This window comes from Rhamphochromis sp. 'chilingali', assembly GCF_963969265.1.
Source record: "Rhamphochromis sp. 'chilingali' genome assembly, chromosome: 15".
In the NCBI taxonomy this organism is placed as follows: domain Eukaryota; kingdom Metazoa; phylum Chordata; class Actinopteri; order Cichliformes; family Cichlidae; genus Rhamphochromis; species Rhamphochromis sp. 'chilingali'.
The window spans coordinates 21,086,767-21,106,652 of record NC_137942.1 but is presented as its reverse complement, the minus strand read 5'-3'; the positions used below and the strand labels follow the sequence as shown (position 1 = coordinate 21,106,652).

Below are 19,886 nucleotides of genomic sequence, written 5' to 3'. Positions count from 1 at the left end.
ACTGTTTGGTACTTTGTATTCGACACAGACTTTATTGTGAACAATCTGCAGCACAGATTGGCTCCACTGTGGCCACCAGGACTCCCCACAGCTGGGCCTCAGTGCCCATCTTTGCTTTTGGTTTCTTCCCGACTGTGGGGACTGATACAGTCGCCTTTTATATGCTTTCATCATTGGAAACCATGTTTTAGGAAATGAAAAGAAAAAGCCCTGCATCACAGATTCTCCCCCTGCTGAGAGACAGAATATTTTTAAATACAGGAAAATTCAAGCTGGACAGTTTCACAGTAGATTGCATGAATAAAAAAAAAAACAAAACTGGTTCCAGTATTTAAGACGAATAAACAAAAACATAAAATTTAAGAGCAAGTAAGATAGTCTGCCAGAAACAGAAGCATTAAAACATGTGTTTTGTGCATTTTATTCCCCCATTGACTTACACACGCACCCCCCGTCCTCCCCCGTCCCCAGAGAATAAATCTCAATGACTTACTTTGAACTTTCTAATGTCAGAGAAACAACAAGGAAATCATGGCTTATTTATTCCCTTTTTAATAGCACAAAAAATTTATTAAAAAGAAAATAATAACAGCTTCAAAGTCTTTTTGCTCTTCACGACCCCATCTTTAAACACCACCCAACCACGAATGTCATCTTAAACGTGACAGACGGCTATCAGAGGACAACTGTGACAGCATTTTTAATGTTTCCTGAACAGAGAGCTGCAGACACTGTACAACAAACTAGTATTTTAGCTTTCTGACACACCTTTACTTGTCACACACACAAAAAAAAAAAAAAAACCAGACAAAAAGAGAAGGGATTAAATGTTCCAGTATGGCAACATTGGAAGATCCCCAAACCAGCTTGCTCAAAATCGCACGCTGTTGTTTGAATGCCAATAATTACACCTCTGCTTTTCCTGCTATGAGAAGCCTGTGAAAAACCTCAGCTGGCTTCCTGCTCCAAGCACCACTGGGTCTGCATAACTCTGCACTGTGATGTAATAAGACCATGTGAATTACACACAGTTTGCAGTTTAAAAAGAAGTCTCACACATGCATCTGTCTGATCTCTCAGGCTGCAAAACTGTCCCTGTTTTATTGCTTACTATTTATTAACCCAAGTTACAGTATCAGCAACCATCCTGGAAAACATTTTAAAAGAATAACAAAATAGCAGCAAGTGGACCATAAACCTCGTCAGCAGGCATCTGTGACAAAGCCTGAGGTCATCGTAACCGGAGAAGTTTAGGCACTGTCAAAGAGGAAGGGCTACATATTTCCTCCCCCCATTCATTCACTTTTGGCTGTGGTTTTACAGCTGTGAGGTCTCTTAAGGTGCTTCCAGTCTGCCTCGCTCTCACAGCGCTGGACGCTGCTGAAGAACTTCTTGATGAGAGCCTTGGCCTCTGCTTTCACTGTGGACCCAGAGGCTGGAGTTAAAGAGGACCAGCACACAAAGCAAACTGCAAGTTAGAAATTTCCCATGCACCCTTTACCTTGGCCTTTCCCCCTGCTCCTTCCCTCTGTAAGAAGGTGAGACAGGTAGCGAGCGAAAGACTTAAACAGCTCCTGCGAAATAAAGAAAGAATTTTAATCATTCTGCTTTTAATCGCAAACCTACTTTTTTTTTTTTTTACAAACACAGCACTCGCTCACCTTTGTGGCAAACTTTCCCTGAGTGTAAAAAGGGTCCAGGTAGCGGACCACGATATCAGCTGCTTCCTTAAGTGTTACAGGCTTGGGCGAGTCAGTGGCTGGGTGCAGGGCTCTCTCCTGCACGTTGGGGTTGAAGGTTACTCTCCTGCTGCTCTCATTCCCGGGCCGGCTGCGCTTCGCCGGAGGGGGAGACTCCGTCATGGTTTTCATGTCATCTGTCACCTGGACACACATGTCATGATTGTTCACAAGCATAAAGTCAGACTCAGGACTCCAGGCAGAACTGAAATCTATGGTTTGGCCTGCCAAAGACTCCAATCTGGATATCTTTGGAAAATGTACAGGATGGTATAAATTTTAGAATTTTAACTGTATTTTCATATGTTTAATGGCTTTCCCCCCATGGTCCTAAGAGATATCTCTAAGAGATAAACCATTAAATAACAGAGTGTTACTGTTCCTTCACAACATACTAGAGAAATTTATGATTTTTACAGATGGTTCACAGAACAGATATATTTAAAAATATAGGGGATTAAATGTGTGGCTAAACATCTTTACACTATCAGAAAGGAGTTTCACTGGGCCGCCCACTTAAGATCAAAGTGATCTGTACGTGGCCCACGATGTAAAATGAGTTTGACATCCCTTCTTTACAACATGGACTTTAATGAGGAGTTTTCTATTAAAACTAATATCTATCCCCATCATGCTGATGCTCAGTCTGTTATAGAAAAGAGAAATTATGCTGAACAAAAACGAGACTTTGGATTTAGATTGTGTGGATTGTGGAAAGAGGCTAAATGTGTTTTTCTATACTGATAATTCAATATTGTCTGAAGCTATGCAGGAAATTATAAGGAAAACTGAAGAGTGACAGATTTCGACCCACTCCTGCATACTTCAGGTGCTTTGTCGAACACGCTATTTGGTATTTCGTAAAAGTTGCTAAAGCTCCACTGATTGAATAACTGACAAGCTCAAAACCTCTGGCATTAACATCAGCACAGAAACTGTGCGCCAGGAGCTTCATGTCATGAGTTTCCATGAGTTGCTCGAGCAGTTGCTGAATGTGTAGGTGGCCCAGTTCTTTTGTCCATACAGTGAATGCTAAAATTGTATGCCAACTGACTTCCTGTGGAAAAACCCCAATCTGAGTGTAAGACAGATTATCATGCTCAAACTCTAATCTCTTAAAACTTTACTTTGTCTTATTTTGTCTTTATACATTTGTCCAAAAGTCTTATTTTTGGACAAACTTATAAAGCCTTTGGAGCACTTCATCTAGCTTCCAACTGCTGAGCGGAAAGACTTGTTTCAAGAAGGACTTTTGTGGGTGTACAGACACCTACCCCGGGAATTTCACTTGTGTTAACCTCTTCTTCACTTGGTTTAAGTTCTTCTTCGTCTTTGTTTTGTCTGTGGGAGAACAGGGGGAAGAAAAAGCAGTTAAAAGTCAATAAAAGGCTTTTTTCCGCTATTTCTGATCAAATTAAGAATCAAATACTCTGTGATGGACGTCAGGTCCTGCTCAGATGTCTCTTGAACTGGTTCTGCAATATCAGCTCCGTCCTCCTCGTCATCATCAGGTATAACAATTATCTCAGATTTGCTTTCTACGAGGATCACATCCTCAGTCTCTGACTGTGCAGCACTGCTCTCTCCTTCTGACGCAGCAGGTGAGTGTGGTTCCTGGTTGATGTATTCCTGGGAGATGGAAGCTGGAGCGGGAGATAAAGTGGCTTCGGGCTCCCTCGGCATCTCCTCCTCATCCTGGCTTTTCTCTGGAGTATGTTTCTTCATGAAAAAATGAGAAATGTTGTGGAAACTCTTTGCTGCTTCCGCCAGCTTCTGCTGCTTCTTGCTCATGGCTCTGCCTCCTTTAGTCGGGCTGCTCAGGGAGGTCGTGACGGCATTTGCTTTGGCTTTGATGGGCGATGATGCATCTGTGTTGGCTTCTTTTCCCTGCATAATGGTTTCTCCTGAGTAGCCATTGAAAAATCCGCCGCTTGTCCTACCTTTGTTAGCCCCTGTTTCCAACATGGAGGGGTTTATTAAATCCTTAGCAGTTATGAAGGGGTTAGAAGAGCCCCGTTGGCCTGCCCCTACCCTCTTACGCTTCAGCTGGGGGGGAAAGAAAACATGTTTTCCTCTGAATACTCTGCAGCCACAAAAACCTCCAGTTTTCCTTTAAAAAAAAAAAAAAAAATAAAAATCTGGGAAAGTAGAAAAGCAATGTTACCGAGTACACCTCAGATGCCAGCGTGAACCCCTGCGGCTCATCAGAAAACGAGGATGAAGAGGAGGATCCAGCCTCTTTGAGTTCTGTTTCTCTGGAATCGCTGCCGCTGCTGCTCCTAGCACCTTCTGCTTTATCTCGACCTGCTGAAGCAGGTGCCGCTTTCTTCATCTCTGTTACCTTGACAGAATAATAGAGCTAAGCATAAACATTTCCCTCTATATGGCAATGAGACATTAACAAAAAGCCTGCACTTACCTTCTTTAGCACCACAGCTTTGTACAAGTTAGAGGACTTGCTGTTTCTGAAGACCTCGTGTTCAATATCCACCGCCAAGGACAGACTGTCAGAGCTGAGAGACAAATGCCGACACTTTGAGAAAAGTTAGTTATATGTATTTTTTTTATTTTTTTTTGCAGTATTTTTATGTTTGAGGAAAAATGTTTAAAAAAAAAAAATCTGAATGAATCTAGATAAGTACTTGAGTGCATCTTCTGCCCCCTGCTGGCCTTGAAGTGCCTCCTGCAGGAGGTACAGGCAGTGCTCTCTGGCCTGAAATACAATATGAATCTTATTAACGCCTTGGAAAACGCTCACTTTCTGCTTTTACTGTACAAAATGTCAAACACCAACGAGCCACAGCCTTTTAAGCTGCTGCGTTTTGGGTTTTTTAACGCTGCTTTTCTCATCACATGGCCTGAGTCGCTGAAGGACGTGTTCATAAATGCAGCAGATATGAGGAATGTGTGCGTAGTGTTCAAGTTTTGTCTTGTACCTTTACACTGAGCTTGGGAATTCTCTGGCTGCTGGCCTCTCTAAGCGGGCAGTCGATATCTACACAGCAGAATAACACCGGTTACAAAACAGGACAGAGAGAGTTATTCACAATCATTTTTACTGTTCGTGTTACACGTTACCTGGAGGAACAAACTCTTCCCTCTGACTGCTGTCGTTACCCTAAATAAACACGAGCACAGGCAGAAGGGAAGCCTTCAGTATTCACACGTGTATTAAAGCCAGAACATAGAAGACAACAGTGAGCATTTATTATATACGGCTTTGGGACCACGACGCAATTTTTTGTTGTTTTGCCTCTGTACACATCACATCACTGAATGTGCAGACTTTCTCATTTAATTCAAGGGGTTATCAAATAATTCTGCATTAACTGTTTATTAAAATGAACTGGAGAAACGAATATACACTCAACAAAAATATAAACGCAACACCTTTGTTACTGCTCCCATTCCCCATGGGATGGACGTAGAGACCTAAAATTCATTCCAGATACACAATATAACCATCCCTCCCAAACAGTGGTCACAAATCAGTCCAAATGTGTGGTAGTGGGCACATCTGCTATATTGAGATAATCCATCCCACCTCACAGGTGTGTCACATCAGGATGCTGATCTGACATCATGAGTAGTGCACAGGTGTACCTCAGACTGCCCACAACAAAAGGCCACCCTGGAATGTGCAGTTTTTTGCACTATTGGGGGTCTGGGGACCCAGAACCGGTCAGTATCTGGTGTGACCACCATTTGCCTCATGCAGTGCAACACATCGTCGCATGGAGTCTATCAGATTGTCAATTGTGGCCTGTGGAATGTTGGTCCACTCCACTTCAATGGCTGTGCGAGGTTGTTGGATATTCGTGGGAACTGGTACACGCTGTCGTATACGCCGGTCAAGCACATCCCGAACATGCTCAATGGGTGACATGTCCGGTGAGTATGCTGGCCATGCAAGAACTGGGACATTCTCAGCTGCCATCTGCCCTGAACAATGTGAACCATGATTCATCCGTGAAGCGCACACCTCTCCAACGTGCCAGACGCCATCGAATGTGAGCATTTGCCCACACAAGTCTGTTACGGCGACGAGCTGGAGTCAGGTCAAGACCCCGATGAGGACGACGGGCATGCAGTTGAGCGTCCCTGAGACGGTTTCTGACAGTTTGTGCAGAAATTGTTTGGTTGTGCAAACCAATTGTTCCAGCAGCTGTCTGGGTGGCTGGTCTCAGACGACCTTGGAGGTGAACCTGCTGGATGTGGAGGTCCTGGGCTGGTGTGGTTACACGAGGTCTGCGGTTGTGAGGCCGGTTGGATGTGCTGCCATATTCTCTGAAACGCCTGTGGAGACGGCTTATGGTTGAGAAATGAACATTCAATGCACGGGCGACAGATCTGGTTGACATTCCTGCTGTCAGCATGCCAATTGCACGCTCCCTCATTGCTTGTGGCATCTGTGGCATTTTGCTGTGAGACAAAACTGCACATTCCAGGGTGGCCTTTTGTTGTGGGCAGTCTGAGGTACACCTGTGCACTACTCATGATGTCAGATCAGCATCCTGATGTGGCACACCTGTGAGGTGGGATGGATTATCTCAATATAGCAGATGTGCCCACTACCACACATTTGGACTGATTTGTGACCACTGTTTGGGAGGGATGGTTATATTGTGTATCTGGAATGAATTTTAGGTCTCTACGTCCATCCCATGGGGAATGGGAGCAGTAACAAAGGTGTTGCGTTTATATTTTTGTTGAGTGTAGATTGTTTTTAATACTTGGATGAAGCGTAGACTGCCGTTTCCCCCCTTGAGCTGCTTGGCCTGGACTTCATCCACCTTCAGTTGCTTCTTGTTTAGGTAAGGTAAGGTAAGGTAACTTTATTTATACCTAAAGGCAAGGTAAATTTGCTTTACAGAAAAATGACAGCATTTGACATCCCTTTAAAAACACACATACCTAGTAAATATATAAAACTCACTGTGACACATACTTTAATATTTCGAATCAAAAACAGTTCTTACTTAATTCAGTGACAGCAACGGGGACAAAGCTATTTTTATAACGCTTTGTCCTGCATCTCGGAAATAGAAACCTCCGTCCTGAGGGAAGAAGCTGAAATTCACCCCTTAGAGGATGGGAACCATTATTAAGGATTGATAAAGCCATCCTCTGTACCTGCTTAGAGTACAGGGAGGCTAAACAAGACTGTGGCTCACCTATCAGACGACTGGACCATCTCACTATCTGATTTAGAGAGTTTTTCTCTGTGACAGAGGTCTGACCAAACCATGCCACCAAACAAAAGGATAAAACAGACTCAATAAAAGAACGATAAAACAAAGTTAAAATTTTTTGGTCAATGTGGAAATGAACAAGTTTCCTAAGGCAATAAAGGTGCTGGTGACCCTTTTTACAAACTGATTTGCAATTTTGATCAAAGTTCAGTTTTTCATTTATTATGGTCCCAAGATATTTATATGATTGTACTTGCTCTATTTTCTAACCTTTAATTAAAGTGACTGCTTGCCCATTTTGTTGTTTCCTAAAATCAACAACCATGTCTTTTGTTTTAGATATGTTCAGCTGGAGATAAGACTCCTCACACCACTGAACAAAGTCATCAATGACTGGACCGTGGTTAGTTTCACCCTCTTTCAGTAAGCTGACAATAACAGAGTCATCTGCATATTTAATGATGGCCCTGTTTTCATGTCTGCTCTGACACATATTTGTATAGAGAGTGAATAATAAGGGCGACAGGGCGCACCCTTGAGGAGAACCTGTGGAGGAGAACACTGGGTCAGACAGAACCCCATTTATTCTCACTCTTTGTGACCTGTCAGTTAAAAAATCTAAAATCCAGCCCACCAGGTTTTTCCTGATTTCAAACTGTTCTAAAAGTCTTTTAATTAAAATATGGGGCTGTATTGTATTAAAAGCCGAAGAAAAATCAATGAAAAGAAGTCTTGCAAAAGTCCCTTTACTCTCTACATGTTTAAGAATTAGATTTAGTAAAGTCAAAAGTGCGTCCTCCACTCCTCTGTTGGGCCTGTATGCAAACTGCATTGGATCTAGCTGACCTTCAGTCTCTTTCATAATCACATTTCTGATGATTTTTTCAAAGACTTTCATGACAACTGAAGTGAGGGCAACAGGCCTGAAGTCGTTTAGAATTTTTGGACGACTAGATTTGGGGACAGGAACCACGACTGCTTCTTTCTAAAGAGAGGGCACATGTTGTGTTTGCAAGGATTTGTTAAAAATAACCTGAAATATAGGACTGAGTTCATCAGCACAAGATTTAATTAGGCGGCCACTAATATTATCAGGACCCTGGCTCTTATTCACATTGACTGTATGAAAGGCCTTTGTGAGTCTCTTTGCATTTAGCTTTGTATTTAATAACTTTAAAGCATGCTCTGTTGGTTAGAGATCAGCTGACTGGCTTGGCAATTGAAGAATCTTCCATTTCTTCTCCTTCAGAAACTCTTGAGTTGCTTTGTGTCATTTTCCATTTGTGCTGTGAAGCTCTGATCAGTTTTGCAGCATTTTTCTGAATCTGAGCAGAGAGTATAGGCCTGTGCACATCCATCAGCAGTCACCATCATCAATAAAAGCTAGTGATCTATATCCGCTGGCAGCCACACATGCCCATCTATATCACTGCCTCCGCCATGTTTGACAGGTGATGTGGTATGCTTCTAATCACGAGCCGTTTCTCTCCATCTCCAGATTTCTCTCAGCGCTGAACTGTTTTCAGGCTCTTTTGGATATTTTGTGATCTAGCCTTTCTGTTTCCATTCATCGAGCAATCTCCATTTTAGACGTTGTTAATGATGACTGTTAAGGACTTTTTTTTTTTTTTTAGACATTTTAAGGATGTTTTTCATAACCACAGAAATAATTCTGTCATCATCCACGTTTTTCAGGCGTTTTGATGTTGCTGAGCTGGTCAGTGCACTCAGCATTTTTAAGAAAGAACATGACTGTGTGATTGGCCACTCTCTCTCTCTGATAGTTACTTTGTTTTTTCAGTCTAATGATGCCTCCCTCACTTGCTCCAGCGTGTCTTTGGAGCTCACATTCACAGTTCCCGTGAACACTTGGAATCCACCTCTGATATTCTTCTGCTTAACATTTCATGAAAATAACACAAAGACGGATAACGGGGGACTGTGTGTACAAATGTCTGTAGCTTCCAAACAGCTAATGCGACAGTTTTGTAAAAACTTTCAGAGTTAAAGCTGAAAGTTGGCACTTCAATCGCATCATGATGGCTTGATTTAATATCCACCACAATTAACAACATTTTATCATCGTCCAAAAGCCTGTGCATCTGTAGTTGAAGTGCAAAATGTCTCTTTAATGTGTAAAGAAAGAAAGATAAAAGAACCATAGTTTTAAGCTAGCAACATTTAAATGAAGCTCTGAGCAACGAAGCCCTGAGGCATCAATAACCTCCATAACTCTCCACACACTATAATGACTTGTTTGTTCTTCCTGCTCAGTTTCTACTTTTTTTAAATAATCATGGCATTCCTGCTTTTTATGCTATGTTATAAACAGTTTGGCCAACCTCCTCTTGGACCTGATGAGGAATACTTTAGTTCAAATGTTGTAAAAATTCCACTGAACATGTGGGAGCCATTTAGCAAAAGCAGCATTTACAGGGCCTGATAGCCCCAGATGGCTTACAGATGTGCAGAGGCACAACACAAACACTCTGGAGATGCTGTCCTTACATTTAGAAATAACGTATATATTTTGCCCAAAGAGTATGAGCTGATTTTCTCTATTTCTTTTTTTGTGGTAATCACCTTGCGCATGCTCATCTGCTTCTTGAAAAGCTCAGAAAACTCCTTCTTCCTCTTAAAAGGATCATCTTCACTATAACCTTCCCCTTCATCATACCTGCGAAGCAAAACATCGGTGTTAACCTACAGGATCAACCATCAAGTCATAAATGCAAGCGGGACATTTCACACAACATCACTAAAAATCGTCCTGCCTTTCAAAGCCGTAACCCTTCTTTCCTCCTCCATAAGTGTCCGACTGGAACCCGAACGCTCCCTTGGGCTCGCTGCTCTGAGCCGCACCGATCTTGGTGCTGAGCGTGGCCGCTCTCTCCAGCTGCGCTCGCACCAACTTGGGGTTACGGCAGTAGTCGCAGGCCCCCGCGCAGTTCGGCGCCGTGTTGCCGAAAAACTTTGAGATGGTGGCATGGCGGCAACTGGTGGCAGGACGAGAAAAGAGCTACCGTTGAACAGACGAGTTAAAGAAAACACACTCTGCAGTTTGCAGTTGCAAAAAGGCATCATCTCATCTTTCTGATAATGTTTTAGAAACAATATTGATCTTTTAGTTGTTGTGTAACCACCATATCAATCCCCATAATCAATACTTTTGTTATGAAATAGGTCAAGCGCCACTCTTTGTCCCATGAAAAACACAACGCAGTTGCATCAACACTAACCCTAACTAACTGTTATCGACGGATATGAAGGATGGATGCAGAGGCACAAAGTCTGGATTTGGAAACAGTCGTTCAGCGTTGTTTTCTTACAATTTCAAGGTTTTTGAAAAAAATAAATAAATACTATTAATGTCTGACAGCAGGTCACCCGCTTCCTCTGCAGCATGTTTCTGTTCACAATCCCTGCTTTAGACGGGATTTTCTTTTCAGAAAAAAGGTCTCTTGTATCACACTATCATATCCAGCATTACGCAACGGCCAGTATTCTCTCTCTCACACTCACACACACACACACACACACACACACACACACACACACACACACACACACACACACTTGGGAAACAGCCCATTAGACGAGTCATTTCAGCAACATACCAGCTACCTTGCTAGAAGTGGAAATGCTGCCACCTTCCCTTTCATGAAACAAAGAGAAGCACTAGAAGAGGTGGGGAACGACAGAGAGGCAAACAAAGCTCTGTGAAGCAGGACTATCAAAGAGAAAACAGCCTTTGAGGCAGACAAAGAAAAGTAAGACACAGCAGTAACTACTCTGTATGTGCGCGTATGAGACAGCCACAAATCAAAAAACCAAAGAAAACAAACAAAGGGAGCAACAAGAAGCCTGGAAGAGGGGAAGAGATGAGAAGACTCAAAGCGACTGAGGAGTCAGAGCAGCGTGAAAGAGGGCAGAAGAGCGCCGGATGAAATTTGTTATCGTCTACTTTCCCCCCCTCACGTGCAGTTTGTCATCAGTGACAGTGGAATTAACCCTCTTAACTATATCTCAACCTCCACCGCTAATCTCAGGCTCGCCCGAGCACCACTCCTCCTCCGGATGACGTCCCCACAAACAAATTAGCACGCAGCCTAAAGCAAAGGCACTCAGCTGGCAGCTCCGTCAGGGGAAAGAAGAGAATGACACGTTTCCGACCGACTCCTAATTGCCAACTGGTTTTGCGATTTCTGACAGTTTAGGCTCGGCCAAGTTTCACAAAAAAACCAAAAAAAACCCCAAACTAAACAAACAAACAAAGAAACGACAAGAAGTTTCCGATCAGCAGGTAAGTGCTTTTAAATGTTTCTGTGCGAGCGCAGCGTGAGAAAAACAATTCAAGCAGACGAATGTGTAAAATGTGTTTAAAAATAGAGAATTTCTCAGAGTCACATGCATGTGATCTGTAAATACTGTTCATCGTTTTAACGAACATACAGTCAGCTCCAAAATCTGTTATTAATCAGCATCGCGTTCCACACAAGCTCACGGTCTCAGGTAGGGCTGCCACGATTAGTCGACTAGTCACGATTACGTCGACTATCAAAATCGTCGACGACTAATTTAATAGTCGACGCGTCGTTTGAAGCTTTGTAAGATCACAAAAGACGCAGGAATCAGTAGTAGGATTTAAGAGTGTAATAATGGACTGAAACAGAAGATGGCAGCACTGCATGTCCAAGGATGCCAGCTGCCGTTAAACCCCGAAGAAGAAGAAACTGTGTCCCAGAATTCATAGCACGGCCCATCGCGGCCCTGCTTAGTTTCCAACAATGGCGGCAGCTGGTTAGTTTTAATATTATTCTTATTATTCTTTCTGGGTCACAAAATAAACGTTTAACATATTTTCAGGCGAGAATGTAGCTGTGTAAACCTCAAATATCTGCTCAGTTTATCAAGACACCACATATTTTCAAAAGCGCTCCGACGTTTTCGGAGGCATCTGTTACCCACTAGCTCGATAGCTAGCCGGGGGCTAGGCTAACTAGAGCCGTGAGAACACCGGACTCCCTGCAGATCGTTTTCAAACCCACCGCCGTCTTTCACTACTCAGGTTAAACATGATATATAAGTCACTTAGATAACTTCAAAATGTTGTTTGGCTTTTTTCAGTGTTTTATTTGTTCCTGAGTAAATCGGTTTGGATGAGATTAAAGTTATAGTTTTTACACAGCTGAATAAACGTCAAGCAGACAGCTGATCATCAGAAGTGTGAGATGCTGGAGAATTTACTCCGGTGTCCTGTTATATTTTAGATAGCAAGGAGTTTATTAAACTCCACCGAAACACTCTGCAAATGTCATTAAAATTTAATAAACTATCATCTTGTCTTTATTTTTAGTTAGCACATACCTTAAACACTTAAAGCTGAAAGCTAATGATAGTTATATAAGAGCAGATGCTGCTGGTGCAATATGCTGTATGTTCAATGGATGATGATCTGATTAGTCGACTAATCGCAAAAGTAATCGCTGACTAGTCGACTATCAAAATAATCGTTTGTGGCAGCCCTAGTCTCAGGTAGGAACAGCCCGCATGGTTGGAAAATCAATCCTTCCTTTTCTCCTGACTTACACTTTCATACTAGGATTTTTTAAAAATAGCATGAAAATATTTTGTAGCATTAATTTCCCACATCACTGTGTGTAGCATAGTTATAATACATGTGGCCCATTTAAGCTGTTTTTATAAAAGTACTGAGTTAGCTCTGTGGCTTTTTTCCAGTGAGCAGAGCAGATATGTATTACTGGATTTTACTGGAAACAACACATTACACTTATACACAGTTAAAGCAATGCAGCACAACCTTTCCCCACATTTAAATTTTCGAAGCCAGGAAGGACAAGTTAGCTTGTGATCATGCAAATCTTCCCCCGATCTCATCCTGGTTTTGAGTATATGTGATACAGGTTTCTGACAAGGAACACGAGACACATACACTTGCATAAATTACACAGTGCAGGTTTACAGATCCTGTGGGTGGAGTTGATCCCTGATCTGATCTGTCACCAGCTCGGCCACTGAGAACAAAGAAAGCTGTGAAACCTGGCTAAGGTATGCCACAGTATCCTGATTTCTAACAGTGTACTTTGGATAGTATTACCACCTTATCCACACTTCTGGAACCAGGATGTTTACATCCAGAATACTCAAAAGCATGTGATCAGAAGGAGGATACACTACCATAACTCCTCTGAATTATCAAGACGTCATGTTGACCCCCAAGTTTCCAGGCTTTGTCCTCAGTGCCAGTGTAATAACTCATATTGTAGTTATTTTCAATAGTTTTTATCCTTTTATGCTTCGTACTGCAAGTGTTAGTTACAAAGAACTCTCAAAACTAGAAATGCCACACGCTGTCACACCCATTCCAGCAATTCAGCACCAGCTCAATGACTTGCCACCCTACCACCGCCCATTGCACACACTGAAGTGTCTGCAGAGCCGTCTGATTAACACATTTATCACAGAGAAGGGCCTCGTTCTGTTCCTCTTGTTAACTCAACCCATATGTGAATCAGCCCGTCTGTTTACCATACTCTCGTAAACAGAGCAGCTTCTCTATTAATCGAAGGTCGGCGGTTCGATCCCCACCTCTTACAGCCTGCATGACAGAGCAGAATATTGTTCCTCCAGAACACTTTTAAACCCGGTTGGATTAAAATTGTTCAGGCACAGAAAAAGCACCAGTGCATTTACCGCCTTCTATCAGACACACGTTTCTTCTCGGGCAGTGAGATTCCTGCCTTCTCATGACAACCCGCCCACTAAACCACAGGCTGAAAAACTGCTTAGCTCTGACATGTAAATAGCAATTCCACCTCGCCCCACTCACAGTGTCACCAGTGAGCAACAGGAGAAATACCTAGATTGCAAGGGAAATAAAAGAGGTGCTGTATACCTGTCTTCACTAGGATGGATGCCAGAGAACAGACGCTGAACCTCCTTGGCAGAATCTGGGTCAAGCTTCAAGGTCTGCCCAACGCCAACCCCATAGAGCTGGGAGCTTTCTTCGTCCTGCTAACTTTTATTCGTGAGTTTTTGGTCGATATGTTTTTTTCCCCCACATTGCTTGTTCATCAATAAGCTGGTCATGACATTGTTTATTTGCTGCTCTCCCACAGTTGTAGTCCTGCTCATCACAGTGGTGACCTGCGCGAGCTTCTGCTGCGGCTGCTGCAGCTGCTGCTGTCGCAAGAGGAAGCTAAAGGGTCCCGACCTTTGAGCAAAAACAGACACAACTGCAAGCTCTCCACACAGCGAGTCCTGATCGTGTTTTAGAAACACACACACACACACAAGAATTGTACAGGGTGCATGCTGTGCAGCACTAAAGAACCTCAACCCTTGGACAACAAAACACCTGCCAAACACCGTAAAGGATGTCCTGCAACGCTGCCAAACACACCTGCTCGAGTCAACAGGCTTTCAGGAGAGTCCACATTCCTTGGAGCATCACTGCACTCCCAACAGCGATCCCTGAGGACAGGGCAGGGCCAACTCCAGCTGTGTGTGAATCAGGCAGTAACTTCTTGGACCATACAGGACTGAACACGTGTATGAAACTAACTTTAGGCAAACGGTGAGAAATGACTGGGAATGCCCGATTGGATTGTTTTTTCTCAGAGCTTTCTAAACATAATGATGTGTCACTCTAAAGTAATGAGAACTGGCAGTCAGTCTTCTGAGTTAGTCAAGAGCCTCAAGCAGGAAGCAGCTTTCAAAGGATGGTAAGAGAGGAAATCTGCCCTCTGCTGTCCAGAAACAGAAATGCACTCTTTATCTAAAACTGCACGTTACATACTGTGGAACAGGTGAAGGCGTTATGTTATGATGTAATGCTTTAAGCCTGCACTTATTGTCAGTTATGCTTTGATCTGTATGTAAATAATAATAAAAATAACAATAATTATAACCTGTCACCACATGTGTGAATCCTTTACTTACCCTTCTTGTTCACAAAAAGACACCATGGCTTCAAAGTCAGTCATTGCGGTTTTGTCAGTGTCCTTTGCAAAGCCCCGTTTTTCCTGCAGACACATTTAAACACATATAAAAACTGTGCAGCAAAGAGCTTTCCATCCTGCTCTGCTGCTAATCTGACCTGCTTTCTTGCCACTTCCTGCCGAATGAGGAAATTAATTTGCTCCTTATCTCTCGGGGAGTAGTATGTGCGACAGGCGGAGGGCAGGCCATCTCTCCCCGCTCGCCCAGACTCTTGGTAGTAGCTGGCCAGAGACTTAGCGAGGTTCCAGTGAGCTACAAATCTGCAGAAACATTTGAATACACAATGGCAGGGGAAAAAAAAAAAAAAAAAAAAAACTAGATACAAGAAGAATGCGAGTGATAACTGTGCATTTGCAGCCTCACCTGACATTGGCCTTATCTACTCCCATGCCAAAGCTGATGGTAGCCACAATAACCAGCACTTTCCCCTGCATCCACTCATTCTGTACCCCTGTCCGATCTGTTGCCTTCAAGCCTACAAAAGTAGAGCTCAAACACTCAATTTTACACATCCTATACACAGATCAGGCATAACATCATGACCAGCTGCCTAATATTGTGCTCATTCTGCTTTTGCTGCCAAAAAACAGCCCTGACCCATCGAGGTATGGGACTCCGTTAGACCCAGAAAGGTGTGCTGTGGTGTTGGGCACCAAGATGTTAGCAGCAGATATTTTAAGTCCTGTAAGTTGCGAGGTTGGGCCTCCGTGGATTGGACTTGTTTGTCCAGCACATCCTTGGGCAAGACACTTCACCCGTTACCTACTTGTGGTGGTCAGAGGGCCCGGTGGGAGGCAGCCTCGCCTCTGTCAGTGCGCCCCAGGGCAGCTGTGGCGGCTGTAGCTTGCCATCACTAGTGTGTGAATGTGTGTGTGAATGGGTGGATGACTGAACATGTAAAGCGCTATACAAATACAGGCCATTTACCATTCAAACAGGCCACAGCCATCAGAGAATACAAGTCCCATGAAGGGGTTAACATAGTCTGAAGCAATGCTTAGGTAGTTGGTACAAGTCAAAGTAACCCAAAGTCACCCAAGGGATCCCAGCAGAACATTGACCAAAGCACAACACTGCCTCTGCCAGCTCACCTTCTTCCTATAGTGCATCCTGGTATCCTGTTCCCCAGGTAACTAAGCATCTGACCATCCACAAAAAATGTGATTCAGACCAGGCCACCTTCTTCCATTGCTCTCTGGTCCAGCAATTTGAGCTACAGTAGCTAATCTCTTGGATAGCCAGCCTTCATTACCCCCGGTTCACCACTGCTCCTTTCTTGGAACACTTTTCATAGATACTGACAACTGCATCTAGGAACGCCGCACAAGAGATGTAGTTTTGGTGATGCTCTGATCCAGTCCTTTCCTGCTAACACATGAACTTTGAGGACAAAATGCTCTCTAATATTTCCCACCCACTATGAGGTGCCACAATGAAGGATTAATGAGTGTTATTCCCTTTACCTGTCTGTGCTCATAATCTTATGCCTGATCAGTTTATATAGATGTAAAAAAACAAAACAAAAAAAAAGGAGGTAAAAAAAAAAAAAGGAGGTAAAAAATAAAATAAAATAAAATAATTTTACCTGCATGATACGGCTTAGCTACGACTCCAAGCTTCGTCAGCTGGTGAGCTACCGTCTCACAACCTTCCCTGGTCCGACAGTACACAATCCCACATCCCTGTTTACGAACATCAGACAGTTTGATTAAGCCAGAGTTTGCATGAAAGAAAATGGCAAAGAGTGTTATTCCTCCACTCTAGGCAACAAAATCAGTTGTATTCACACAAGAAAATGCTGTGTGAGCTCAATCAAGCCGTTAATAACAACAGAAATGTTATAAAACAGAGAAAAGGCACACAAACAATCCTGAAATAAAATTTAACAAAAAGTCATTCTAGAAGTAAAACATACAGCTGCTAAAATGCTTCAATAATTAAAAACTTGTTCTGTTTTTTTATTTTTTTTATTTTATTTTTTTATTTTATTATTATTATTTTTTTAATGTAAATGGCAAAGTCGTTTAAACCTTTTTATAAGTGATGCTTAAGGATGGGAATTGATAGGAAATCAACCACTTTAAAGAACTCTACCAATTCTGCCACAATAAGTATTCAAATATCCATCCAGAATTAAACTAGAAGCTAACTGTTGGGTACCAAAAGCATCTGGTCAACATGCAACTTGCTAAGGGACATTTAATCTAATCTAATTATAGGGGTTGTATCTATTTATGGAGCCTGTATCTACACTTTCGACACTGTGTGGATCAGAGAAAATCCCAAGTCAATTATTTTGCACCCAATTCTTGTTTTTTAAAGTCACATACAATCATTCCCCAATGCAAAAAGAACAGTTTAAAAAAAAGTAATTAAAAGCTCAGAATTTGCATGACATTCATGCCCATGATGAGTATTTTTAAACTTGTGGCCAAAAATGTAAACCCCTTAGGCAAACTGTCGCTACTCTATCTGAATATTTCTGTTTGTAAAAAGGATAACACATGACAGCCTACAGTCTACAAACCTGTCCGTTAGATCCACCTCCAAGTGATAATGTTTTCTTAATGAAGGCACAAAGGTGGACGTATGGGTTTGGCAGCAGCTCCCTGAAAATCACATCATAGTGCAAGTTACTCCGGAAGACGGGTGTAAGAAAAGAAAGCGGCGAGGACAGCCTCAGGGACTGAATGATGTCCTCCTGTACATTCTTGGGTGCTGTTGCTGTTAAGGCCAAACAGGGAACTCCTTGCAATCGAGCCCGCAGTTCACCCAGCTTGAGGTAGTCTGGTCGGAAATCATGGCCCCACTGCGAGACGCAGTGAGCCTCATCCACAGCCAGGTAAGACAGCAAGCCACGGGAGCACAGGTCCATCAGGCAGGGCTGGAACGCGGGCGAGGCCACCATCTCTGGAGTGATGTAGAGAAGCTTTAGCTTCGGGTTGCTGCTCCCCAGGTCGGCCAGGATCAACCGGCGCTCACTCACTGGGAGCTTAGAGTTGATGGAGCAGGCAGGGATGTTTAACTCCTTCAAGTGATCCACTTGGTCCTGGATAGAAACACGAACAGGGGTTAAAGCAAACCTGATACTGCAAAACTTATTCGAAGGTTTTGGATTGGAGCTCAGGAGCTAGAGACAGACGCTAACCTGAATGAGAGCGATTAACGGGGATATAACCAGAGTAATGCCCTCAGCAAGCACTGCAGGCAGCTGGTAGCAGAGCGACTTTCCTGCTCCAGTAGGCATGCACACAAACACATCCCTGTCACCTGCAGGAAGACCACAGAGACCACCGTGTTACACATTATTCTGTCTCTCACTGTCTGTGAAAACCAACTGAACCTCACATTCAAAACTAAAGACAAACAGCAGTTATGTTAGCTTGCTAACGTTCATCTAACAGAGAGGCAGACAGGAAAAATGAGCCGACTTACCTCTTTGGACTGCTTTAACAACATCTTCCTGCAGTTTAGACCTGAAGGTGTCGAACCCAAAGTGGGTTTTTAAGGCCTGTTTTAAATTTGTTGTCATCGTTTGACTACCTGCTGGGAACTCATATAAATCTTCTTAGGCATCGTCGCGCAGTGATTGCGTCATCACGGGCGCGTAAAACACAAAAAAAATGTAAAGAAATATTTTGTTTGTTTGCTTCTTTTAACGGCGTTAAATTCAGTTTGAATATATTTGTTATAGAATTATTTGATTTAATTTTTTTGATTAAAATTGTATGCGTTATTTTGTATCTGCATTTTGTCATGGTGAAAGAGTTAGAGTTCTGTGATTGGTCCCGCTGATACGCCTTTCAGCTTCTATCGATAACAAATAAGTCCTGAATTTCCTAAAAATAAATAAATAAATAAATAAATAAGGACCTTTAAACCATACAAACGTCACATGCAAATTATGGAAAAATTCTGTAGTTGTACTGAAGAGGATTAGTATGGAAGAGGATTATGGCCACTGGGGGGAAAAAGTGGGCACATGTTTTTTTGTTTTTCTTCTTCTTTTCCAGAATTCTGAGAAAAAAAGTCTGAATTCTATGGAAAATTAAAGGTCAGAATTCAAACTTTTTTCTCAGAATTTTCTTTTTTTTCCCCTCAGAATTCTGACTTTTTTTCCCTCTGAATTATTTTCAAAATTCTGACTGTAATCTCAGAATTCTGACTTTTTTCTCAGAATTTTCTTTTTTTTCCCCCTCAGAATTCTGAAAATAATTCTGATGAAAAAGTCAGAGTTCTGAGATTAAGGTCAGAATTCTGAGAAAAGAAAGTCAGTCAAAAAATGAGGGAAAAAGAAAAGAACTATTTTCAGAATTCTGACTTTTTCCTCAGAACTCTGGAATAGAAGAAAAAAGACGTGCCAATTTTTTCTGGTGGCCCTAATCCTCTTCCGTACATTTACATTGTTTAGGATCATCGTCATGTTGAAAAATGAAGCCACTACCAATCAAATGTTTTCAAGGTTTTGTTGCATCATAGATTATAATGTAATCTAGTTCTTTTTTTTAGTTTTTTTTTCTTTCTGCTTTTAATTTTATCAATCTTGATTAGATCCCCAACACTGCTAGCTAAAATAGAGCCCCAAAACATGACAGGGCCTCCACCATTTTGCAGATGGCTGTAGACACTCACTATTGTATTTCTCTCCTGACTTCTCCCATACATATTGACAACAATTTCAACCAAATACTTCAAACTCACATTCATCACTCTATAAGACCTGTTGTCACAGACTTTCAATCCAGTTCTTTTGTCATTTGGAATGGCTCAGCCTTTTCCCTTAACTTAGATGTGCTAAGTTTTCTGCTAATAGCTTTTTGGGAACCTCCTTGTTGGTGAAAAAATACTAATCCATGCCCGTCAAATAAAAGAAAGGATAATAAATTCAAACTTGTGCACTCAATTCTTGTTTTTTACAGTCATTCAAAACATA

At 42.3% G+C, this 19,886-nt stretch overlaps 1 protein-coding gene and 1 long non-coding RNA gene across 2 annotated transcripts; one reads left to right on the top strand and one right to left on the bottom strand.

The window, feature by feature from the left end:
• Nucleotides 1–299: 299 nt before the first annotated feature.
• recql5 (RecQ helicase-like 5) lies at nucleotides 300–18,530 on the bottom strand. Its single transcript, XM_080906501.1, has 19 exons — nucleotides 18,389–18,530; nucleotides 18,102–18,223; nucleotides 17,481–18,002; nucleotides 16,539–16,635; nucleotides 15,317–15,428; nucleotides 15,051–15,213; nucleotides 14,894–14,976; nucleotides 9,706–9,927; nucleotides 9,515–9,608; nucleotides 4,818–4,857; nucleotides 4,676–4,734; nucleotides 4,382–4,452; nucleotides 4,159–4,252; nucleotides 3,904–4,080; nucleotides 3,169–3,785; nucleotides 3,014–3,080; nucleotides 1,662–1,883; nucleotides 1,502–1,574; nucleotides 300–1,420 (listed from the first exon to the last, which is right to left on the bottom strand). Exons 1-19 carry the CDS (start codon nucleotides 18,483–18,485, stop codon nucleotides 1,296–1,298), a joined length of 3,057 nt encoding a protein of 1,018 aa, XP_080762627.1. The 5' UTR covers nucleotides 18,486–18,530; the 3' UTR covers nucleotides 300–1,295.
• Nucleotides 11,738–14,861, top strand: LOC308412274. The gene is made up of 2 exons (XR_013974550.1): nucleotides 11,738–13,979; nucleotides 14,071–14,861. It is a non-coding gene; the product is annotated as an uncharacterized lncRNA (long non-coding RNA).
• Nucleotides 18,531–19,886: the final 1,356 nt, after the last annotated feature.

What these genes read in the sequence shown, in the direction of transcription:
- recql5 (XM_080906501.1), bottom strand. Translation starts at nt 18,485, where the DNA reads ATGACAACAAATTTAAAACAGGCCTTAAAAACCCACTTTGGGTTCGAC. An exon ending in AGCAGATGAGCATGCGCAAG is followed by an intron (nt 4,858 to 9,514) that starts GTGATTACCACA and finishes GTGTTTATTTAG; the next exon opens with GGTAACGACAGCAGTCAGAG. An exon ending in GGGGCAGAAGATGCACTCAA is followed by an intron (nt 4,253 to 4,381) that starts GTACTTATCTAG and finishes TTTGTCTCTCAG; the next exon opens with CTCTGACAGTCTGTCCTTGG.